The 26,331-nt window shown below is 35.0% G+C and overlaps 2 protein-coding genes across 8 annotated transcripts in view; one reads left to right on the top strand and one right to left on the bottom strand.

Annotated features, from left to right (window-relative positions):
* Positions 1-26,331, top strand: part of esn (espinas) — a 165,270-nt gene that overhangs the window by 43,254 nt on the left and 95,685 nt on the right. For 2 of the 7 annotated variants that reach the window (XM_064355530.1, XM_064355531.1), the window contains exon 1: positions 23,820-23,988. The exons of 3 other annotated variants lie outside the window; for them this stretch is intronic. The gene's annotated coding sequence lies outside the window, so the exon portion shown is untranslated. 2 more of the 7 variants (XM_064355533.1, XM_064355532.1) reach the window with 2 other exon arrangements.
* LOC661275 (60 kDa lysophospholipase) lies at positions 11,789-15,265 on the bottom strand. The gene is made up of 8 exons (XM_064355522.1): positions 14,772-15,265; positions 14,611-14,728; positions 14,333-14,564; positions 12,480-12,690; positions 12,318-12,427; positions 12,090-12,272; positions 11,924-12,037; positions 11,789-11,875 (listed from the first exon to the last, which is right to left on the bottom strand). Exons 1-8 carry the CDS (start codon positions 14,869-14,871, stop codon positions 11,816-11,818), a joined length of 1,128 nt encoding a protein of 375 aa, XP_064211592.1. The 5' UTR covers positions 14,872-15,265; the 3' UTR covers positions 11,789-11,815.

Here is a 26,331-nt window from a genome sequence, read left to right as displayed (position 1 = left end):
TTGTTGCTGTTGGGGGAAGCAAAGCTCGAGTTTTGGTGCTTCTGTGAAAGTTTTTCTCCAAAGCGAGTTTCTTTTATTGGAGGGCGGGCTCAGCAATCTCCGGAATGCCATTATAATAACATATGAGCACATCGCGGTGGTCGCTTTTTAATCTCAAAGCCCAGGCGACAAAGACCAATTTTAATAAAAAGGATTTTCATAAGCTGTTACTATCGGAAAAATGCTAGTAATTTTTAATTAATTGGTTTGAAAAACGATGCTTAAATGAATTTTGTGTTAATCTCTGAAAGAGTGAATGCATTACCGATAAGGGATGCTCAAATCGTCCACATTCTTCAAGTTAATGGATTCCCACAGGAATTTATAGCAGTACACCTGCCTATTCCAATAATTGTTTTAAGTTCATATCTTCCTTTTAGAGTTGCTATTTCTTGGAGCACATTCTCCGATAAGTTATCTTCTTTAGTGCTTCAGAGAAGCGAGAGGCTACCCGGACGAATAAAAATTCAAGTTATTTTCATATTTTTTCAAATTCGGTTTTATCACACATAATTTAAATTTACAAGCGGATTGGGAGATTTATGAGAAAGTGTTGAATAATTTTGCATAAAATGGAAATTAACAAACATCCACCTCCAGTGTTTCTATTTACAAAGAGGTGGTCTTACCTCATTATCCACACGTCAGTGTGGCTTGCCATCAAACATGCAATAAATCTCCGATCAGTTCTCACGAGTTTTCTTGTTTTTAATTTTCCAACACTTGTTCTAACACTAATACACAATTATCCGACAAAACATGATGATGTATGTACGAAAACCCGTCATGCTTATCTTGAGGCAATCGATGATTGGGTCTATTAGTTCAATTACTGCGCCGTTTAAGCTGGAAAGGCACTCCATAAATGGGGGTGTCGATGCAGTTCGACATATGTTTTCAAATGTGTTCAGGTCATCATAAATAGCGTGGAAAATGTCGCCCGAATCGGCCGGATATTGGAAAATACTGCCATTTTATTAGGGAAATGTTTGCATTTGCATATTAAGAGCATGTGGGGAAGAAAATTGAGTCGGGCCCTTTTGTATTTATATTTATTCGAAAACGGGCTTTCCAGTTTGACGATTAAAATCAGCAACAGCCGGGAAAGACTTTTTAGTATTTATTCCAGGGTGAATTTACGACTTGGCAGCGATTTTTTCCCGGTCATTACGGGTGAGTTTCCCGACGACAGGAATAAGGTGGAGAAATGGCAGGGGATTAGGGAGGGTAGGTGCCTTAATGTTTCTATCCCGGCATTCGAATCCGGATTTAAACAGTTTAAAGTGCGATTGAGTCCTTTGTTCCCTCCGGGAGCGCGATTCAAAAGAATTCGCGTCGATATGGCACACACACGACCGGTGGAAGCCAGGGGTAATCACCTCGATAATTACTCAAGGTAAGAGTGGGGTTTCAAGACCCATCTCTACCCATCTGTCTGGTTTCTGCAAGAATGTTTCTCGGATTCTTTGCGGTTGCGTCGCTTAATGGTTTTAATGGCACGGCTTAATACATCACGACGCGACATTATAGTCTAATAAATAGGAGAAGACGTTGCGAAAAAATTCGAAGCTACTGACTATTAAAGAAAATTTCGTTATTGATGGTTGGTTGCGCATCTGTTGCAGTAACTGTAACTAGCCGGAACCAAATTTTTCCGAATGTGGCCATCAATCATACCCTGCAGGCGACCTCTTCTAGATTTGCTAAAATGAGTGCCTCGAACTGGCTCCAAAGTCGTGCAGTGTTGTTATAAATCTATCTCGTTAAGTCAGGTTGTATGTTTTACTTAGATTTAGCGCTGCAGCGCTTAGAATATGGCGTATGGAACTTCCGGTTCTGTTTAAGGTCGATACATCATCCTCCCCATAAAATACATATTAAACAAGGGAAAAATTGTGATAAATACCTCGACTCGGTCTTAAAAGTGTAACCAGTTACGGTTCTACGTGTGGGTTAAACGATAGTCCGAACCGGATAATCCACCGATATGGCTAGAATTTTTCCCCGTTCGGTTTAACGATCCCCTGTGAAATAAAGAGCCGAATTTAAAACGTCACGATCTGCATTTTCAGCTATTCTGAAGGATTCTCGCTAGTGTAAAATCGTGTCGGAAAAGTCGGCAAGATAGATTGCGCCTGTAACGGCCCCTCTGCTTATCCTGCAGCCATGTAAATTCGGATAGATGAGATTTTCGCCTCTAGAAAAATGCATCGGCCAACATCTAATTAGTCGGAGCCGAATCGAAACTCCTCTTATCGCGATAATAACGAAACTTTAACTGGCGGTGAAAAAACTTCCGACTTTATTATCGCCATAAGTTTCCTCGGGCAACTTTCCCGAGCACTTTTTTAAAGCAAATCCCGACTTATTATCATAATATCAGCTTTTCGCAGCGTCAAGGGGCGAATATTGCATTCATAACATGAAGAGGTTTAAATAAAAGAGGCCATGAATGAAAATGGTCGATTTATGGTGATGTGGGTTAATTATGGTCGCGATCAGTCGAATGTAACTAAGAGCGTTCAACGTTGTGAGCATGAAATGTCCGATATTCGTTCAGCTGTGTACGCGGAGAGGACATCTTGGTACGGACATACGGTTTACCGGAAAAACCAGTCATGACTAATTTTAATGCCGGAGCGAGCTTTCGTCGCGAGAAATTCACTTGATTTTGCAAAACACTGTTATATGGCGCGGAAATCGAGAAAATGGCACTCATCACTACTTTTTATTCAAACATGTTTCAGTGCACGTGACGTTCGGCAAAAAGTTTTTCTCAAGAAAATAATGTTGCTAGAATAAAAGAATGTCTCTCTTACAAGGAATCTATCTGACATAATGCCATTAAACGAACCTGTCACCGCTACCAAGTATTGTATTAGCAGGACAAAGATTGATCAGTCATCTATAACAAACTTATCAATCTCTTTGAAAGTCCTTACTGGCTTCTGTTTGCGTGACAAAAACACCAAGCTCTATCCGCGAGAAAGGCGAATAATTGGGCTTTTGCTGTAGCCTTCCCACGGCCGCGGATTTAAATATCCAGACTGCTCAGCGAGGTTAAGCAAATCCTCCCTATTAACACTAAATAAACATCGTAAAATGAGCGAACCGGCGATGGTTAAGACGAACTCGAAGACGACAAGTCGTATTAAAACCACCGGGCATTTAGGCGTGCCAAGAAAGGTAAGACAGGTACCATCAAAGCAACGACAAACAGTCTACACGTGCAAGAAAGAGAAGAAGAGTGACTGATGGGACGACCCATCGCGATCACGATGATAGCACAAGGCAAGACTTCGCTTCAACCGATTCAACATATTCATAAACGATCGCTTTATATTACGACGAGACGCTACTGGAGAGGATTGGGTTACCCAGGAAAACACCGCATACAGGACGACCAGAAATAACGCACAAACTGGAAACACTTATTTAAAACTAATTTTAAAGTTAATTTTTATCAATATTAAATAAACGACTCATAGACTCATAGATTAGATTTTGGATTTAACTTTTGCCACTGCGCTAATTAAGTCTATAACAAAGAAAACTTGGTATTGAAAAAAATGAAACTATAACATTAGTATGTAGGTATTACATATTACTTATTCACAAGAGGAAAAATGGTTGTTGGAAACTAAATTTTCCGGAGTATAATCCGCAATTTAAAGACTTTTTGGGTGTACGTTGGTGTGAATAATTGAAGTTAATAGATTATTTTCCTTATTAATTTATTTTGAAAATGTACTGAATTTAGGTATAACTTAGAATTTTGTCGCCAACTTAAAAAATAAAAAACAATATACTTAAAAAACTATTAGGAGTTCGGCAATTTTCTCAGAGCCAAACAATTTTTCGGATTACTTTGCTTATGCATAAATTCAAAATAGTTCTACTTTTTCGAATAGTTTTGTCGTATTTGGAAAAATAAGTAAAATAAAAAAGCTTCTTAATATTTTATCCGCAAAATTCAAAATTTTGAGAAAAAACATTGCCAAAACTCATTTGGTTTTATTTATTTTGACCTGTTTTTTAAGATAGAACAAACCGTTTGGTCTTATAATAGTTTCGCCGTAATTGTTCTATTTTTCGTTGAAATTTTTGTCGATTAGCGGTACCCGGGATACCTATTTATCTTTATCATGCAATAACTATTAGAGATAACCAATGAGGCTTACTATTTTTGGAATGCCTTTTTGATTATCAATTTTTTTTCTAAAAATATCATTGTTTCCCGACTAATAGTTTTCTCGCCAATTGCTTATAAAAGCAAAAATATTTTTAAAGAAACTATTTGGAATTTGGCGATTTTCCTAAAGCCAATTGATTTTCCGGATCATATTACATCATAAAATTAAAATAGGTCCTCTTTTTTGAATAATTTTGCCGTAATTGTTAAAATAAAAAAATGTTAATACTTTTTTCACAAAATTTAAAATTTTGTGAAACAAATTGCTATTGCTAAAACCCATTTTATTTTATGTTTTTGATCTGCACCTTACGATGGAAACAAACCGTTTTGCTCTAAGTCTTATAGTTTCGCTGTAATTGCAGCATTCTTCATCTAGATTTTTGTCGATTTGCGGTATCCGGAACATTTATCATGCAATAACTCCCGAACTATTAGAGATAACCTCATGAAGCTTACTATCTTTCGGAAGCTCTTTTAATTATCAATCTGTTTGAAAAAAGGTCATTGTTCTACAACTAGTAGTTTTCTCACAAACTGCTCATAAATGCAAAAATAGGTAAAAATAAAAAAATATAATTAAAAAACTACTGGGATTTTTGTGATTTTCTTAAAGCCATTCGATTTCCCGGATCATCTTACATAAGATAAAATCAAAATAGTTCCACTTTTTCAAATAGTTTTGCCGTAATTAGGAAAATAAGAAAAAAAATTTGTGAATACTTTCTCCACAAAATTTATATTTTTGAGAAAAAAATTGATAAAACTTTACTGAAAACGTATCTGTTCTCTAACTCATGTTATTTCGATTTAAAGTTGAAATTATGACGTCATTACTGCCTTAAAGCATTGGGTTCAATATTAAGATCAATTGGTTTTTGATTTTTAAGTGAGTCTGACAAAGGTAATCAAAACTTGACAAAATTTCTCAGATGTTTGCGCGAAGTTCAAGACAAAATTTGGATTAGAAATTAGTCGAAAAGGTAGTTAATTTTGGATTTTATGGAAGAGTGTAAAAAATGTTTAAATATATGTCAGGTTTTTGATAACTGAGAGGTGATAAGAGGATCCTGTGATGAGAGACGGTTTGATTTCTTCCTTTCGAAGCAATTAACTCGCTTATTTCTCATCGAAGAAAATTTTAAAAAGAACCTAGGATATTTTCAATTTCCGTTAAAACATAAAACCGGTAAAATACTTTGCCAATGCCTTTAAAAATGCGTACTTTTTAAAAAAGGGCTTCTGTTACTTATGAATTTGAAGGAACTACAAAGATTTGTGATCCCAAAAAATTGGAGCCTCTTTGTGACCGCTTGCAGTTGTGTGATTTTGCCCGTTTTGAATCAGCCTGTGTACACCTGATTTAATCTGAGTAATCCTGCAATTAGATTTTTTATTTATGACGCCAGCTCGGCGCAGCATCAGATAAAAAAGCGTCTCTGGAGCTAGGAGCAAAATGCAATTAATGCAATGTTAATGAGCGCGTAATTTATTTGTGCGTTAGAAACCTGGCCAATAAATTAAATTCTCGTTCGTTTCAAATCCACCGGCGAATTGATTTAAATGGTACCGTATAAGGAGATTTCATTAAGATTCGGTAGCGTTCGCTTGTAATACAACAAACATTTCGTATTCACGGTATATTTCAGTACTCGGGACATATTTACACGCACTTCTCGAAGGCCATAGCACCACCTTCGAACAATGAGGCGACGTATTCCCGTCACGTGGAGGCGCACTGATGATCAGGCGTGGCCGGGATTACAGATGTCGGCGGCGGTAGTCTCGGAGGCGGCGGAATAATGATGAAGATTAGGATTGGATTTCGTGCGAGTTCGATTAAGAAATTTCAAGTCTCCCTCGTAGCTCGCATGAGACGAGAATTTTTAAAACGGTGCGACGAAAATAATTATTAAATTAGCCGCGATATAAAATCAATTTAATTCAGTCGTGTGTAATTTTCGATTTTTTTCGATTAAACGTAATCACGTAATTCCAGATTGAAAATACCGGACGGCGTGGTCAAGGACGGACGATTTGAATATTTTTTCACATTCGGAATTTAAATTCATTTCGAACCTGCACACATAACAGTAAATTGTTTACTTCTACCCCCATTTTTCTATCGATTCTGGGCAGCTTTAAGCCCTTTGTTCGTCACAATTGAAGCACTGCTCTCTTTGCGACTGAAAGCGGCGCCAAATTGAATGGCAGCACTTTAATCACTCGTCAATTGAAATACAAGTCCTCTCAATACTCGATTTCGTTCTCGAAAAGTTTAATTCTCGGGCGTAGGTGTGCCAGTGAATAAATTAACAAAAGATGAATCACGCCATGATTTTGCGATTTTTCGGCAAAATCGGCTTTAAACCGGGATTAGATGATGTGCACTTTGCGTTTGATTTATGGTTGATTGGACTTAAATGGGGTGAAATTCGATTACAGATGGGGAAATAGAACAAACATTTTACAAATGTTTGCGATTCATATCGATGTATGAATAAATTAAACGCAATAACATGACAGGTGGGGCCATCAATCACGTTTTTAATTAGTTCGACATTCCGTTCAAGTGTATTTGTTACAATTAGATCAGTTTCATCTCTTTCCTCCATGTAAACGCATAAAGAATCGGTTTTGACCACGGGATATCGTCGATATTTATTATTTTAATGGAAAGGAATTAAACTCGTGGTTTTTAAGCCAGTCGCTCATTAAAACCTGCCAAGAAATTTATCAGAAGCATTCATTTATTTTCAGCGCTTTGCATGGGATTTGGCGTTGAAAGCTCCGTGTCGTGTGTCCTCGCAAGCGTCATGTGAGGGATCTCGGGAGAAAATTACAGGTTAGACGTCCCATTTAAAAAATTTACATAATCGGCTCGTAAAAACTAAATAACCTGTAAATGGTTATTTTAGTGCTTATTCATACCGGGCTGAATATTTTGACACGTATTTAATAAATAACTCTCCCCGAGACGGCAGCATGTAATTTTATAACACCACAATAAGACGGCGAAAAAGTCGCGAGTCATACCCGAGTCAACTAATTGATTAAATCCGCTTTAATTGCGGCTTACGTCCGATGCGAGAAAAATATTGGAGAAATTGCTGGCTTCCGCGATACAGGGACGATGATTATGCATGAATCGAGTGGCGGTGGGCTTTTTCTAAAAAGCTCGCGAGTTTATCGTCGTGAATTATCTCAGATTGTCAATTCACACAACAGAAGTGAATGTCATGTTAACAGTTGCCGGGACAGAAGTCGCTATCTTTAGGTCTGGGCACCGATGCAGAAAACAATTTTCTAAATAAAACCGGCCAGATTTTGTTCATCTTGATTGGGGAGGTAGCGAGCGTGAAATACTTGCGTGCGGTTGCGAATTTTGAAACAATTTCCACATAATGAATACCTGTCAGATGGGCAGCGAAATTGCTAAATTTGAGCAATCTCGAGAGCGAAAAAACTTCCACCGGAGAAATTGAGTTCTCAACTCAAAGAGTAATCAGTTTTGTTTAATTGATATCGTGTTGTAAGTTATCAAATGATGTAATCTCAGATGTGGTCTTTTGTTTTTGGTTGAGATTTCTGTGTTTGGAGCTTCCGCCGTGGGAATGGAGTGTTTGTGTGAGTTAAGTGTGGCAATTCTCGAAAGTGAAGGTTTCCATTTAGTTGAGTTATAAAGTCGATTTGTTGTAACGCGATATTTTGTGTAGAATGAATGTAGAATTTAAACGGTCGATATAAAAGTCCAGCGGCTGTGGAATACAAATTGAGACGAAGCACCGCGCGCAAGAATGCGGTGCGCTATTCGAAACTGCAATGGCCCGAGCAGATTGAATCTATTTACGTTAAACACCTGGGGACGCTTTATTTTCTTTTTAAGGCAAAGGATAAAGATAGAATTTCCACCAATGCGTCCAATAACTCAACCTCAGGTTAAATTTGAACATCCTGTGTTATCGACCGGGTGGTCCTAGAACGGCGACTTCCGAAGACGGCGTCCGTCGGTGCCGTTTCCACTCCTTTTACGTTTATCTAGTCGCAATTAGAGTCATTAATTAGAGGAGAATTCAGCAGAGAAACGAATCGTGTTATAGATTTATACTGGCGATTTATGCTAAACTGGGAAGAAAAATCCGAGAAGTAGCGGTTTCGTGGCTATGCTAATTGCGAATGTTCATTGTGTTCGATTCGTATCTTGGAAATTGCTCAAGGGTTTGAAGGGGACGTACAGATAATGCTGACAGGAAGATAAATGCGATCGCGGCCGATTTCTCTAAAGACGTATATGGAATGCGTCTCGTTTTGACCAAATTGAAAATATTTCATCCCGTTTTGACACCAATTAACTACGGAAAGAATCGAAACTAACACTTGACGGGGCCAAAACGTACACTGTGACCAACGGTGTGGGTGAAGAATGCGGGGCGAATTATAGCGAGGCATAAACAGGTCGTTTACCTTAATTCCGCTAAGGGCAATCGGTTGATACACGACCCTAACAACAATAGATATACAGAGTGTCTAGGTGGGGAGCACCCATTAATCTCGACACTGAAAACCACGTTTAGTTTTTGATTGATAAATATGAACACATTGCCTGGAACAAACATGTCAAAAATCGTTTTAATTTTTTTATTCGTTGAGGTTTTTATTTGAGTTCAATAAAACGGTGCCAAAAGGACTATTTTGAAGTAAATGTAGGACAAAATAATCCAGAATATTTGATGCGTTTTATAAAAAACTCCTGAACAGAACTACAAAATTGTTTTTTTTTTCGAAAATAATATGAAATACGAACTTGGTTCTGGGGCTTTTGAGCCACATTACAAAATGTTGTAATTTTACGAATTTTCTGTAAAGTAATTTTAGCATAAAAAATTTAAATGTACAAATGAAAAACACATAGTAAATTTATATTGGCTTTATTAAATATTTAAAATTACATATTGACATATTGGTACTTTTTAGATGGTAAAGAATGAGAGTTTATAACTTCTGTTTCTGAATTGGTGACTTTATTGTAAAACCATGTTAGTGATAATATGTTATGTCTTATCATGTGTTTAGTAAAATATATAAATATGAAACTTATGCTGATAAAAAATCTAGTACTTACGAGATGGGATGATTAATTTGTGGCTTCTTATACAAGGCAATTGTTTTTTTTTATTATTATTTATGTTTTCATGTAGTACCATCCTTTCGTAGTGTAACACTAAGATTTTATCGAATTTGGTTAAGTAGTTTTTAATTGCTGCCTTATTAAGTGTTCAAAGCTTATGATTTTTTAAGAAATTTTATTGTGGATTGGGCTATAAAGAAATATTTTTATATTAAAAGTCTAACATCTTAAGTGTTTAAAAATGTGTTATATTCTACATTAAGTACCGCTTAACATGGCTAAAACTGCATTTCAAAGTTTCACTTGGGTCATAATGGCTTTAAGGGTGCCCATGTCCAGGAAAGTTGAAAAGTGCTTTTCCTGCAGAAATGGTCAAAAAAGTACACAGAAAGGTATCGGAAAATTACAAGTGAAAGCTGTCTGCGATAGTTCAAACATTAAGGATTTTAAAAAAGTAAACACATCATATCTTTCATCAAGTTTTGGGTATGAGATAAAATGACAAAATGGGTCTCGCTCGACATCTTTTCTGAGCATAAAAGCTCACCGGAAAAACGAGATCTGAGCAATGTTTGGAGCTGTTTTAGTGCAATCCAATGGATTTTATGCGCCAATTTAGAACAATTGGACTTTAGTCTATTCTCCAATTTGGAAAGAAATATAATGCAAATTTTTAAAATATCACAGCTTCAAAAATTTTTTTGAAGAGTTACCAGAATCACTCACACGGATGGTATAAAGATTTTGAAACCTTGATTGACAAAGTGCGTATAACTAGAAAGAGGTTATAGTGAAAAGTAAAACAAAAATTGTTTGGCATCCCACCCTCGTAGGTAACTTGTACGCTTAACGTGGCTTCAAGTATCACGACTTTGTTCATATAAACACAAATTCTGTCAGCTAAAACCTTATTGAATGTGTTCAATATTAGTTGAAATGGGTAACAAATGTTTAGAATGCATGGGGCATTAGTTTCTGATGCCCTTTTTTATTAATATATCATTTAAGGACGTAGTATGCAATAAATATTGCTAGAAAATTGAAAGAATAAATGTAATATTACCCGGAGAAAAATGTCTATTAAAATTTGTTTAGTACGTTTTTTTCTTATAAAGCTAATATTTATGACATTACTAACTAAAGAATATTTTATGGTATATTAAAATGTAAGAGAATATTTTTAACAGAATATTTTATTACCATTCAATAAACTTTGCGACTATCCTTATTTTCATTGATAATTCTAATAATGTGTATTATATTTTTTATAAACTGTAATGGATTTTTTTCTCCGTGTATGAGTTAATTCAAATTTTACCCAAAATATGCATTTAAATAAAGTTCCCACTGTATATTTAGATGAAATTGTATTTCGATGAGTAAATAAGTATTAGATTTGTGTATTGACAGATTTTTTTTCTGACAGATGAAACACTTAAACCTATTGTTAAAATAAAATAGGTTATCTTATTTTGCAAAAAACTCACCCATTCTATCTTTTCCAAAATTTCTAGTCTTGTATTACTAACACATCAGCGTCAAGTTTTGAATTTTTTAACATTACCTAAATTATCTCTGGAAGTTCGTTGCGAGTTGACTTCTAATCAACAAAGTGATCCTTACAAAAATTTTCATTGGTTCACATTCACTAGTATAATATAAATTTACATAACGCTTGTGATTTTACAAAATCTTTTAATAAGTTTACATTATAAAGTACAAATTTTAAATAAATGTGTGATTTTACAACAAATGTTTGTACATTCGTTTTGTGACATTAAAAAAACATGTAAATTTAAAATACAGGTATTAGCTCGTAAATTTGCGTAAAATTTACTGCCTCTGAGTTGTAATTGTCATTTAAATTTACTGCCACTTTTTCTAGTGTACATAATTGTTTTTTTTTTTCTCAAAAGTTTTAATATCAAATTACGAAATTGATTGTGGGGCTCTTCCGAGCCACTAAACTTTGTCTCATAACTTGCAGGATGCTCAGCTTCTCATCAGCATCTGTCGTAATCTTAATCATGACCCTCTCATCTACTCATTAAGGTCGGGTCTTGAGATCACCGGCGTCATTGTTGTCTAAAAGACGCAGCAGGAGGTGTACGAGGGTGCGCGAAAATTAATTAGATGTAAACGTGGGCCGTATTTAGACAACACTCTAATAAATAGAAAACTTTATTCTGGATCTGGCACATGATTAAATCTTCACTCGCTGTTATGAATTTTAATTCGCTAAATTAATATGCAGTGAGAAACGTAATTTTTTGAACACCCTGTCTCGCAATATCGCAAGCGACAATAATACTGAAGGAGCTTTACGACCACAAAGCACTGTTATATTGTGCCCCTAATGCCGGTTGAAATGTGTCAATAAACAAAAATTGCCTTTTTAATAAAAGGTACGTCTGGGGAATGAAACTCGGTTTAATATTTTTGGTCCAGGTTTATTTTTATGTAACTGAGTAAGAATGATTTGATGTGAGCTCCCCTCGGATGTTACTTTTCATCATCTGGAAATTTGAAATGAAATTAATGAAAGTGGGGTCGTGATAACTCACTTGAATCCGTTCCTGGTGTGACAAATGAGGGTAGGCCAGGACGACACTGAGTTTAGTGAGAGCTGCTTCAGGTGTCATGTCGTAGCCTGAAATGACTCCAATATCTTCTAATATCTGGAAATAAACTCCGGTTAAATTTAACCCAACGCAAATGAAGTTTAAGCACCTTTCCTGTTTGGTAAATACCAGAAACCGCTCCTTCCAGACATTGTGTTGTGTTTATTATCAATAATCCTCTATCAATTGCGTTTTTCAAAACTTGGATTAGTTCTGGTTGATCTGAAGGAACGTTTCCTGAACCGTAACTCCGAATGACTAGACCGTCAAACGGTTGCAGGAATAATTCCAACTGAAAAAAATTATTATAAAAGCTAAACTTGACATATTTACCGACCATAGAAGGAGTCATTGTAGGGAAGAATGTTAATATTCCCACATTGGTATTTAGATTGGTATTTACTCTAAATGGGCTTGTATCCGGTTTTCTGATATAATTATTATTTACTGGAGGAAAAAATAAATTGAATTAAAGATGGTACAATTAGAGACAATTTACACTTTATCGTGGTTTGAGTGTCTGCAAGGATGTCGTAATTTGGTGAATCGAAGCCGGCGAGTTTTTTGACACTTATTTTAGTCGTTCGGTTACCTCGGAAGAGTTTATTAGCAAAAAAAACACACACTTCTGGAATTTCATAACATCCACTAAGGATTAAAGCACCTAAAATGTTGTCCACAGCATCGCTACGAGTTTCAAAAACTGAAAGCTGCAAACATTTATTGAACTTTTGCTCAGTCTGGTTTTATACGGGGTGTCCCAACTAAAATTTGCACTTTTTGAAGTCTCCAATCTCGTCCAAGTTTAGAAAAAATGCTGAAACAGGTCAATTTTTAGTTTAAAGGGGGATTAAATTTTATCTTAGTTTCAAAGCTTTTTCTGCATTCTTCTGGCATTTGGAGCAAACCCTTCAAAAAATTTGAATGGCATGTTGGGTCAAGTCACATCATTTTGATGCTGTTTTCATTGTCCATGCAGCCATTTACTTTTTTTTAATTTTGACCGATTTATTGTCAAAAATCACGAAATTGATTTATGATCATTGATATTTTGAAAATTGTTAATCTTGAACCCTCTTGTTCAAATTTTGAAAGTTTTTTGCTATGAACGGATTTAGAAATAATATTTGCGCTAATGTTGTTACTTTAAACTAACAAACCCTGCTCTTTAAAAAATTTAAATAGCAAATACTATTTTTTTTTCAATTTTAAACGTTTTTTTTCAGTGAACATTGACTAGATTTCTGTGAGAGAAAATAAAAGTAGTTAAAAGAAAACAAATTATTTCAACTATTGTACTGGTAAAATGTCCACCTCTAATCACTACAAAATGGTACAATCAATTTTTAAAAACAGTAATCTAGATGAGATAGCATTTCTGAGTCTATCCATATCGAAAAACTTCTCGAAAATCTAAGCGAGAGCATTTTAGACTGACAATTTTGCAAATTTTAATGAGCCTTAAACTTCAAAATTCTTAACAAATCATTCTTCTTGCCATTTAAATTTTTTAAAGGGGTAGCTGTGGGCTCAAGAGGGATGCACAAAGAACTTTGAAACTGAGATAAAATTTGGTCTCCCTTTAAACTAAAGTTGAGCTGAGCAATTTTTCCAAACTTGGACGAGATTGGAGATTTCAGGGTGTGTAAGTTTTAGTTGGGACATCCTGTATATCTAGGGCTGCTGCTTGTTTAAAATAATCGTGATCGGATTATAACATTCTCATGTCACTTAAGAGTACTTATTCGTTCGTGTCATTTCGCTGCCTCTTTTTAACAAAAAAAAAACAGAGGAAGAACTAAAAAAAAGTCAAAACAGGAGAATCTTACAGGAAAAACAATGATACTTCTGGAATTTGAAAAAAATTAAGAACAAATGCTAAAGAATAATTAGTAATTATTTTTTTATTACCCAGCAAAGTGCTCTGTAATTATTTTTTTCTATCATTAGCATTTGCGTTTTCTTAAAAAAAGTCTTCATTCCCTACCATCTAAACATTATGGTATTTTTTGAATTTAAAGTTTTTGAAAAAATTTCGTAAACTTGGAAATAATTTATGACTTACGTTTTTTCAAAATTTTAATGAGATTTACACTTTAAAATTCTTAACAACAAATCGTTCAAAATTGAAAAAAATACAGAGGCAGCTTCAAAATGATTTTTTTTGCCATTTAAATTTTTTGAATTGGTAGTTGTGGACTCAAAAGAGATGCACAAATAACTTTGAAACTAAGATAAAATTTGGTTTTCCTTTAAACTAAAATTGACCTATTTCAGCATTTTTGCTAAACTTGTACGAGATTGGAGATTTGAGGAGGAATAAATTTTAGTTGGGACATCCTGTATGAATACCTGAGCCCCTGTTACTATCACAGGTTTTTGGAGTCCTTCAAATAGGAATGATAAAACACTGGAAGTATATGCGAGAGTATCAGTCCCGTGAAGAATAACAAAACCATCAAAATTTTCATAATTTTCTTCTATATCTTTTGCTATTTTGATCCATTCATTTGGTGTCATGCTGCTAGAATCTAGCAGAGGGTCATATTCGCACACCTTGTAGACAATCAAACAACCAGTTGCACTAAAAAGCAACTCGTACATTTGTTTATTTAATTTTTGCTTGTTACGATAAAACTAGCTCATTTTCGTCTAGATTCGGGAAATGTTTGCTTGCTAATTCGGGATCAAGAAGTTGCGGAATGCTTTTAAGTCTGCTAATAAATTCTTTTGGTACAGGAACTTGAGCTAAAAATACGATACAAAAATGTTCTCTTAACACAAAACTCACCCCCGTCATCGTTCGGTTTCATGCCAATTGTTCCACCTGTGTAAATCACAAAAATTTTTTTGGACGAAGTTTGAATTTTTGTTTTTCTTGTTTTGTGCATTTGTGCAACTTTAGTTATGTGATATGTGGTAGGGTTTTTCCTAGCCAATGTTTGTCGTTACTGATAATTTTAACAAATAAAGTTGAGTCATTAATTAAAATGTCACAAAGGTGACTCAAAACTGACTTAAATCCTTATTAATTAAGCAGGAAGTGATTTTGTCGAACTTTTGTGACTGCTTTCTCATGGCAGTACAATCATGTCTCACAATGGGTGAAAATCACTATTGTAGCCGACAATATCATATTTAACTGTTTGTTTCGTTGATTATAATGTTATATTGTTGCATCTAGTCGTTATTTATTATGCATGCAGTTGAGATTAAAGCACGCATGGAACTAACCAGAAATTCAACTTTGTTTAAATTGCATTAGAATTGTAATAAAGCATGCAAAAAGGAGGTGTTTTAATTGCTGTGTGAAGTTTGTTAAATTAACATGTCTTGAATACATTAATATGCAGGAAGATTAACAAATTTGTAAAAACCGAAACGATTAAAGTTTGTAATTATGCAGTGCTTCCTGCTTCTGGAAAACGATAGACAGACCACCAGAAACGTAACATCTTATGATTTTCAATTTAACTCATACTTTAATTATCTACTTAGAGGTTATTGAGGAACGCCTCGATACAGACGTCAAGAACATCAAGCTAACGATAGATTAATCGTGTTTGCGCACCTAGAACACGTTGCTGTTTTTCAGCAATGGAATAAAACGCCGAAAGGGCAGACTGTGTATTGCGTGTCTCGTCCGAGGAGAATATTTATCTGACGCAATTGTGATGAATGTTCCCAAACAGCAGGGAAGTTTATGGTTGAGTTCTTGAACTAGCATTGTTGACTTGGTGTTTCCTGAATATTTCAAACGCTAATTATCGCGAGCAAATGAATATCTGTTATTAATGGTGAAAAGCTAAAGTATAAAAGCTGCTCCGTTACAAACACATCTTATTCACTCGTGGGGCAATTATCTCGTAAATTTTTCCAAACTAATTAAATTTAATCGCGAGTTTTTCATCGATGAGGAGTCGCGATGGCGGATGAGTCCTTTAATAGCCGAACGTATCGCGGCCTAATCGCAAGGATAAAGAAGCCAAATAGAAGAAATGTTAGCGAGTGCAACAACGTATGTAATTATTGCGACTCGGCTGTAAGGATTAATGAGGCCTATCTATAATCACATGTTATTTTATACAAGATGGATAAATGCTGTTGTGGGAATTTTTAACGGTTGCTAATTGTGCGTGAATTTCAAATGCTGGATTTTACTTTCGACTCAATTGGGGTAATTACCGTTTTCGGCCTGGTAATTACGGTAATCAATGATTTCTCGTTTACTGCACGAAATTCGTTGAAAACTCACTCGGAGTGACTTTCAACAAAAAATGATTTGTCTCAATCAGTGGGCGGACCAGAAGGATCCTTCACGTCAAAGACAACATCATTATCCACGTTTCAACAATGAGTTAACGACCTTTAAATCATAGGAGTCAAAAAATTGGATATTTTCTCGAAAGTCATAACGTTTCAAGCGGAATTTTAAGTAGATAACGAGCTTTTTGCCGGGCATTCGTCCACATGGCGAAATAACTGGCGCAGGGTGGTCCAGTGGCAGAAGCAAAATTCTAATCAGTTAGGTTGTGACCTGTGTAGCACTTAAAAAGTTGTTGCCCATTCTTGGTAAATAATTTCGTAAAAGAATGGCGCGGAGATTGTCGGAAGATGACTGGCGTTCGTTTCTCGGTTCAAAGGATGTCTCTGTTCGTAGAAAATTGATTGTCAGTGGGATCAATTAAAAAATTCTTTCATTTTGTCCCGTTTTTGTGTCGCCATGTTGCCAACAATAAAACCGCAACGACAATAAGAGATTCATTACTGCTCCCAGCGTCGAAAACAATGCTCCTTTATGTCGACTCTCGTACGCGTGAAGGGTTAGTTTTGAGTTTCACATGCAGCTCGAATTATTTTCCTTGATTAAATTATTTTGTAAAACCGGTCGCCATTAAAATAAATTTAAATAACGGCGGCGTCGTCTATAAATGAAGTTCATGGTTGCTTCGTACAGGAATCCCAGAGTGTAAAAGGCGAGTAAAACAGACCCACATGTTGAGTGCGGGATAAAATAGCGCTCTCGTCTCCTAACTACGAGATGTTTGTTATCTTGCACTAAGTCTGCATTATATGCAAATGGGCTGTGTTAAAGTAATCAAATTCTTGTTTATGGACTACGATTATGACGAGGTAACTAACATAAACGTCATTGTTCGGGCGATTGCTTCCAGCGCGCCAAAATTCAATTAAAGGAGAAAGGATAAGGATCTAAGGAGATGAACAGGGAGGTTTATGACGCTTGATGCAAACGAGTTTTGCTAGCTGAATATTCAATTTATTTTTCAAAAAATAATATCGTGATTCAATTTTCAGTAAAAATTTCATGCAACGGTGGTAAAAATAAGTAAGTTAAAAATAACTCGAGAAAAGCTTTTAGTTAAAAAGAACTAAACATGGGCGCCGATTTTTTTAATTTTTAATGAGTGAACCAACCAAGTTAGAAAAATAAGTAAAGTGTTAACAAACCAGAAAAAAATACATTTTTTGGTGGATTTCGTTACATTAAAAAAAAAAACCGTTTATTCTTCGACACTGTCAAAATTTCCGGTTTTTCTCCTGTGTAAGGCAGTTTTGACAACTGTTTGGCATTTCTCAATACAAAATCAGATTATTTTTAACAGATTTATAGCGATTTTAAGCCTTGTTGAATCTAATTCGAAGAATAAAATGTTATATTCAACTCGTTTTCGTGTAAATCTGGTCATTTATTTCATCTCGTGGATGATAAACCATTCGTTTTCACTCGTGGTTTGATAATCCACTCCGATTTACACTCAAACTCGTTAAATAATAGTAAAATGATAAAATAGTTAAAATGAAATCCATCAACTGTCGCCACAAGCTAAAACTTGGTTATCTACTATAAAAGTTTTGTGATTTCTTCTATATACAATGTACTATTGTCCTTTTTTTTCTGTCATACGAATATATATAATAATAGTATATTAAAAACAAGTTCTATAAGACCAGCTTTAAAGCGCGAATTCAGTTTTAAAAGAAACTGAAAGAATCAGTGTTTTAAGGTTTTATGAAACGAGTTTTTTATACTATTTTTTGTAATTTGCCCCCTTTTTGCCGTTTTTAAATAAATTGTTATTTTAGTCGATTTAGAGATTTTTGAGACAGTTGGTAATATCTTAATTTTGAAAGTAAAAAATTGATTTAAAATTTTTGTTTTATCAAAGTTTTGTCAAAAAACAAGAGTTTGGATGACAATGCAGGTAATGTTGCATGAACTCTTTCTGAAATTTGTGAAATAATAATGAGTATTATGACATCGCACTTTAAGACGTTTATTAAACCATCAAAATAGCAAATTACAAAAACTATTATAACTATTAAAACTTAAAGCCTACTTAAGTTATTGACCTTTTGTCAGTTGAATGAGGTCTACATATTTAGGTGCAAATTTGTATTTTTTGACATGGTTCATCATTTGACTAAACTTATTCTTTAACGAAAAAAAAGGTCAATTTATACAAAAATGAGTTCTTTTGACTTGTTTCCTGCAAGCTAGTTTTTTAAAGTATTGTATATTCTGTTGAATATGTACATAACAAAAATCGCAATAATAAAATTCCTTCTTTTATTTTAATTAATGCAGAAAGTTGCAGAAAATGTTCGAAATTTAATTTTTCAGAATATTTTGGCAATTCAGCTTATTTTTTCTACTTGAGTTTTAGAAAATATTTATTGTGAAGCTGAAAGTGGTTTCTCAAAGAGAACTTTTGTGCAACTCCATTTAGTAAATTTTTGGCAGGGCTGGGCGAGGTGTCATTACGTCATCAGTCATCATTGTAATTTAGTTTGTAACTTGTCAACAGTGTCAAGTCGTTTGTTTATTGATAAAGCCCGAATAATTAACAAAATTAGGAGGAAACAGATTTTGATAAGTTAAACAAAACAAAAACCAACAACAAAAATAAAAAGTAGAAAAAATAGTTTATTACACTCGTTTTATAAGAACTTAACTGTGGCACTCATTCTATTGGAGCACTTCTTCGTGCCACAATAGAACGTCTTATAAAACTCGTATAATAATATTTCAATGAGAATCGGTTTTACGATATTTAAAAAAAGGTTGTTATTTTTACAACAATCTAGTTTCTTTTAATGAAATTAGTCTTCTTCTGAAAAATTATATGACCAGATATGCTAAAATATAGGTCAGTTTGTTAAAAAAAAACCTTCCTATTTCAAAGATTTTGGATTCAGGAAATCACAAAACAAGCTGTAATTTTGTATTTTTCAGTATTTTATTATAATATGTAGTTTCTTTAATTTAGCTTATTTTTTTGCAACGTTTGCTGCCCTTAATAAAAAATTTGCTTAATTTTTGCAAAAACAAGAAATTATATCTTGATTCGTTCAATCTCTGTATTTTTTTTTAATTTTGGAAGAGTTATAATTTTCTCGAATTAATCTAATTACCAAATTTCAATAAGTGCATACTACATGCACCCATGTAGTCGGCACTTATGGTACAAAATATTAACTTTGAATAGGCAGCTGTCTATTTATTATAGTTAGAAACTGCGGACCGTTAAAGAGATGAATTTTCAGGACGAAGCAGGCTTTACAAAATAAGAACCTGATTTATTTTCTTCTTTTTAAATTCTTTTCTTTTATGCCTTGTTTCTACAATAGTCTAAGTCGTGCTAGAAATTGACAAGTGGTCAATTTATTGCATTTTGATGCTTTAGGTATTAATTAAATTTGTCACTTTTTATCTGGCATTAATTTTTTTGACGCCTTATCTCTATTGTTATTTGGTAATAAAATCGCTTGTGTTTTAGTTTATACCATTAGTTGAAGAGCTATTAAATTTAAATTAAACTGTAAAACGTCAGTAGGTGTAAGTGTGTACTAAAACACTTAGTTTTATGACATTTCCATCCATACTATCTTTAGTTTCTCGGTTCAGTAGTTATACAGGGTGTAACTTTGCTCTTAAGTGAATCGACGGTAGTTGAACCAACTCGTTTTTGAGTAAATCTTGGGTCTTACACACCTCCTCCTCACACAAACTCTCTTCTTTTGAAATGCACTTGAATAGCGCCCATTCGACCTCTCCGACGATGGAATTCATTGTAATGAGAGTCGACTGTTGGAAACTTTCATCGAATACCAAAACCAGTAGCCGTAACGAACTGTTTAGTTTGCAAACTTGACTAATGACGAGGTTAAACCGTGCCAACAGGATCAATTTTTCTTGAAACATTTAAGTCGATGAGAAAACAAACTCCCCAACGAAGCCTCGTTTAATCACAATATTTTGATTGTTTTCGATGAATTTTTACCGTTTAATCAGATGCTAATTTATGGTGGAGATATTATCAATTTCGCTGTTGAATAATAGATCAAGACTTTGATGTAGGTGTAAAATATTGGGCAGAGTGTCGGGTCGATTAGACAAATTAAACAATTTGTAAAGGGATAATTTCTAATTTGTCTTGGGATGAAATATGGTTTCGGTCTCGGCGGAGAAAATCTTTGTTTTCTTGATGTAAGTAAGATTGAGCAGAAACAAGAAAGCAGACAGGTGAACTGTTATAACCGGTTCCGTTGTGGATCGCCACATTGTCGGACTTTTCGTTACCTGATACAGAGGCTCCTGAATTAGATAAAACGCCCGCCACCAAATAAATTAAAATCTAATCGAATTTTTGGTATTTTCTCGGCAGTTTAGCTGCCACCCATCACGAGAGGCACAAGTGCGGTAAATCAATGTGTGCAAATAGTTACTAGACAAACTGATAGTCAATGAAAATCGTTTTATCCGAGCAGATGGTCGCCAAATCTGAAAAAATTGTCTTAATGACTTTTCAGACTGGTCCAATAAATATGCTGATAATTGTTATTGCTCCGTGTCAGTCCCAATGGTTGAGTTATGAGAGACCTCCTTTGGCTGCATCAGTTTTTTATTTTTGGCTGAATGAACCCGATCCACTGATTTGGTGTAAAGGGGTCGATTCGCCCCCGAAATCAAAGACCATTAGCCTAATGACAGAATCGTGTTTTAAAATTCAGACGTGTTTGTATCTCTGTCAATATTCGGTCGTAATTTTTCAGTTTATGGGAGCTTTTGCCGGAATGCGATGTTTGGAATTGGTTTACGAGTGTTCCCGATCCCGTACTATAGTCCTCCGGAATGTCCCTTGAATAATAATAACGTCGATAATGCAGTAAGGGTGGCTGGAAGCGATGTCTGAACTTTGGATCAAACCAATTTTCATCATGCGGTTTTGTTCCGAGGAAAAGTCGAGGCTGGACTGTTTGATTAGGGCTCATTGATGTTCATTTCAGCGAAAAGAGAAAATTCTGCTGAGTTTGCACAGTTCGTGTTTGACTAAAAGTATTTAAAAGGGGAGATTTCAGCTAATCGGTTAATCGATAAATTGCTACATATATTTCCGTTTCCGGTGCATAAACGAAGGAATTTTAAGTGAATATAAGATTTCAACAAGTCGGTCTGTGAATTGTTTTTTGCTATTTGTGGATGGAAATGCGTGTATTATGTTCTTGAACAGTTGTTTTATGTTGTTTTTAAATGCCTGCGCAATTTGATATTTCAGGAGAAATTCCTGCAAGCTGCAGGAATTGTTTATTACTGGGCAAAAGAATGCTTTTACAAGGCAATGTTAAATGATTATTTTTACTGATTAAAAATACATACAAAGGAAGTGCATTTATTTAGAAACATTTAATAATATTGTCAGTGAAAACGTGACGGCAAAATGAATTGGTCACACAATTTTTAGCACTAGGTATAGCAGGTATATCTTGTTAGTAAACACTATTAGACATTGGAATGTCCGGCCAAGATTATTATCATATCTACCTACTTTCAGTTCTGTTAATAAATTTAATTTAAAATAAATTCACTTTGACACTTTATAACCGTTAAATTAATACTAAAACTGATGATTCAAAGCAGAATTTATGAATATACTCACTAAAAAAAATGCTAATAGGTTTTCAACGCTTCCGTACTCTCATCAGCAATAATTTGCTGTTGCTACTTTTTTCGGTGTAGATTTAATCTTAATGTTTACTTATGATTTCAGAATAACGGGTCGGATGGATATTTTCGTCGTCTGAAGCCCAGCCTTGTAGCAGTCATTGTTCTCGAGGAAACGCTAATAACATTGCGCCATTTGATTGAATTAAGTGACAGTTTAGTGGGGTTGAACTCAATTAATACTTGTTTAGTGCGAATTGCGAGAAACTGAAAAATTCCTCAGAGACAACAATTATTAATAAATTTGTACTTTCATTCCGGGTTTGTATTTCATTCACTTGAAAATTTATACGTCCTTTGTCTTCTTTTAAGGTGAAGAAAGTTACCAAACCGCAACGTAACGTCTCCCTGTAATTTAAAACCTCCGATACCACCTCGGAATAATTTGTAGCGAAAACCGAAATTGTATCGACGTGATGAAAAAAGCTCCGCCTTTGTTGGATGCGTTTTTTAACATCACGAACGGTTTCACCTGAATTATTTATTACGTTTTGATATAATTATCGATAATGTATTATTTATGAACTGGGTGAGCAGGTATTTTTATGATTTTAGCAAGAAATATATACCGGGAACATTAATAATTAAAACAACTTAATTATATCAGGTACGTGGTAAATTCAATATCGGACCGGATTTCTCTTAATTACATTTTTGGCCGAAACAATTCCGCGGCAAAATGGCGGCGGGAGGCCATTATGCAAATTAGAGATAGTCTAATTGGTCGATTACAAGATTTATACAATTTTTAAAGCCAAATTTTTGTTCAAATATAGATTAGTGTCACATTTTACCTAAACGGGACGACTTATCGCCGTTTTATGATCTCTAATGAATATTTAATTGAATTAGAAAGGCTCGGATGAATTATCCACATTTTTCAGCTGCTTTGCTGTATTTTTATAAGATGTGTTATGAAAATTTTAAATGGGACTTGTTCGCTAGAATTAAGCTCATTTCAGTTATGTCTCGCCTGTCATAACAATTTTATTATTATTAATGTAAATGTTTGCATGCGTGAGAATTTTTATAAAACCACTAAAAGCAACAGAGTTCTCAAATAAAATTCCTGCTTTGGTGCGGTAATGGCGTTTTATTATTGTTTACACTCGCTCGGAAACTCAAACTTTATACGCGTTATCGCTATCAAAATGCTTTGTTTTTAGATGGTATTTCAGAAAAAATTCTGCTGGGTAAAGCTTTTATCATATAAGATCATCCGGTTAAAAATAACATAAGGTATCCTTGGTCTTTATTGTTTTTAAATTTTGCTTACGTTTGTTGGTACACATTATTAAAACCATATTCCGAACATAAATCCTGCTCAAACTTCTATAATCTTGACAGACTTTATTGTTCTGGATTTTCTGCTGCAGGAGTCAAATTCGATTCAGAAAGTACATTTTCATGAAGCTTTTATTCTTTTTTGCATTTGCGGCAAGATACAAAAACTTCAAAGGATAACATCTCTGTATTCCTGCTGAAACCTAAAGAAAAGCTGAGTTATGTATATTTATGTTTGTGTTGAAAGGTCGGAGTTTTATGTGGAAAATGATACTTTGGTTTTGGTCGCAAATCTCACTAGAGCTTTTCTTTTGGTATTTAGAAAGCTTAAGTCGCTGTGCGGCGACCTTTCCGGTCAAGTCCAAGTGGGCGTCTTGCCTGGAATCAATCTTCGTCAATTTGTTTGCAAAGCTTTTACTTTCCTGCCGCAAGTGCTGAAATTCGTCCTGGCGTCTGAAAATCAGCAAAGCATGCGCATACAAAAGCACTCCACGTGTTTCACCAGAACGACGGCGCGAGATCCGTTCCAAAACTCCTTCAGTCCTGCTGAAAGCGTTTGATGATGCGGTCGGTGAACCTGATCGACGTTCCTACACGCGAGCCTTTCCTCCTTTTTACAATTTAACTCGTTCTCTATTGACGATATTCGCAATTGTACAGGCCATTGTATTGTTGGTCAAGCCGAAGTCATCTTCTGGAGGTACGGACAATCGACACTTCTTGTACAATTTTTCGTTTTGTGATGGCATTGTGTGAAGATTTTTGTGTTGTGTTGCGACGTTACGCTTTGGTTGCTGCCTGTGTGATGCTTTTTTGATTTATTTTCGTTTGTGCAGTGCTTTTGGATTTATATTAAATTACAAGGTTGGTTTATCCGGGTTTTTTTCCGGAAAAACACGTGACTAGACACGTGAGCATATTTATTGAAAGCACCAAAAACACGTTTAAAAACCTTCTCACATGTCGCAGACATGGCTGGACATTTTTCAAAGCTGCGATGGTAATCTCGCGTTGACGTTTTCGGGTGTGAGCGTGCGGTTCTTAATTTTTCACATTTATACAAGAGATATGGAAATGCGCATTTTTCACTGCTTTAAATGCCTGCAAACAGGTTCTCTAACCGATTTTCAAAAAATGGGAAGCTTGTCAGCTTTATGCTAATTGATATTGAATATTGTTGTTTATCACTTCATGTTCATTAAACTTGCAATCAGGTTGGGAGTGTTTGTTCTTTTATTAACTTGAGATGTTATTTCTCTGACATGCAAAAATGCCTCAACTTGACTTCTGAGATGGAGGAAAATATGTGACCCAATTCTGTCATTTCCTGTACTTGATATTGTTCAAAAGGTATAATAGGCAGAAGGCGGAACCGATTTTTATACTTATTGACATTTAAGGAGACAAAGGTGGGTTTTTAGTACAACTCACTCGAGTAATTTTTGATAATTCAAGTCAAGTTCTTGCGGAATGTTAATGCAAAACTTATTAAATTTCATTTTGCGTAATTTGTATTCATCAACACATTAGGCATTCAGGTTTTACAGTTTTTTCTCGACTTTAATGCTTTCTAAAGTGCTCGCTGGTGTATCATTTCAGTTTTTCCCTCATTTACGAATGTCTAATTTTCAATTTACTTTAGAACAGCTTCTGGTAAAGCTTGAAAAGCTCTAGTCGATTGTGACTAGCACAAGGATGCCGTTGCGCTCTTGAATTTATTGTCATTTATCATTCACGTTGGCGCAAATTATGATGAATACAGCACTGTTATTAAGTTGGCGATAATTAACTCGATCTTGTCAAAGATTACAAAATTACCTTATAATTATTTAATAACATTTGCTGGTTTAATAACGTTGTATTTATCAATTTTACAGTGTGTTCTATTAGTTAACTGTACCCACGTATATATTCAGCTTGACATGGACAGTGCTTTATGATGGCAATATTTTCATCCTGGGAATTACCTGGCTGGCTGTCCGCATTATATTTCATCGACCATGTCCTTGTTAGTCATTACTTCTCTTATTTTTAAAAATTCTTTCTGATGACTCTATTGAAAAAGTTCCGTCGCCTTTAGCGTTCGTTTTATATTTTTAATGGATAATTAGGAGCCACATAATAAAAGTGAATGGAGGCAAAGGAAACGTTTGATTTACAAACGATAATTAAATAAATTTTCGTCAGAGTTTAGACAATCTCTTGACCTCGTGGTCTAACCCCAAATGTCTGTTTCTAAGCCTAAGGTAAAGTCATTTTACACCAACGCACCGATTTCTTATTAAAGATGAGGAGGTTAGATCGTAATCCAAACTACTGACCTATAACTCGTTTTGCCGCTTTTGCATTGTTAATGTCCGGTGGCTATGGCGGCGATTGTTTTATATAAATTTCGAGATCGCGAACTGTAGATCTGAGTGAAAAAATTATTTAATCATGCGTAGGTACGAACCCCTGACCTGTTTGCATAAAATATCGCCATTATCGCATAATAATTTAGGAAAAAAGAACGCCCATAAAATTAACGTTCATACGTTCTACCGACTTCGCAAACCATAAATAAACCCTTGGATAAAGACGTAAAAGGTTAGTCAGGTGACTTGAGTCGGATTTAATATTCAAATCCCATTCGAGATTATAAATTTTACGTTATTGTGCTGTTACGGAGGAAGATAATGCGGATTAGAGCCCGTAAATGTCGATATATCAGCAAAGTGATGTGTGGGGATCTCCGGGACTTTACCGGAGAAGAGTGACACATGCGCCAAACTTAAAAATCTCCGACTTTATCACCCGGAAAAGATCGTCAAACGTGCCGAATAATAATTCCGTTTTTACGACTTTCCTGCTTATCTCAGTGTACAAAGAGCCTCGTATTATCTCTTTTCTCACCGCTAACCCTTTCGGTTTCACATGGTTGATTTATACGTTTTGAGAAAAACAGGTTAGCGTAGATTCCTCAGTGAGATAACAATAAAAAGGTAACGCGAGCGGCGAGAATAGAAGAATTCGACCTTAACCCATAAGGCGAAGCGCCCTCGAA

The sequence above is a fragment of the Tribolium castaneum genome, chromosome 3 (assembly GCF_031307605.1).
Source record: "Tribolium castaneum strain GA2 chromosome 3, icTriCast1.1, whole genome shotgun sequence".
NCBI classification, from domain to species: domain Eukaryota; kingdom Metazoa; phylum Arthropoda; class Insecta; order Coleoptera; family Tenebrionidae; genus Tribolium; species Tribolium castaneum.
This window is presented reverse-complemented; position numbering and strand designations above follow the sequence as displayed.

Bases quoted from the DNA above. Each gene is read 5' to 3' on its own strand.
- LOC661275 (XM_064355522.1), bottom strand. From the start codon at position 14,871: ATGCACAAAACAAGAAAAACAAAAATTCAAACTTCGTCCAAAAAAATT. The intron at 14,729-14,771 runs GTGAGTTTTGTG...TCGTATTTTTAG, and splicing joins GAAACCGAACGATGACGGGG to CTCAAGTTCCTGTACCAAAA. The intron at 12,273-12,317 runs GTCGGTAAATAT...AATTTTTTTCAG, and splicing joins CTACAATGACTCCTTCTATG to TTGGAATTATTCCTGCAACC.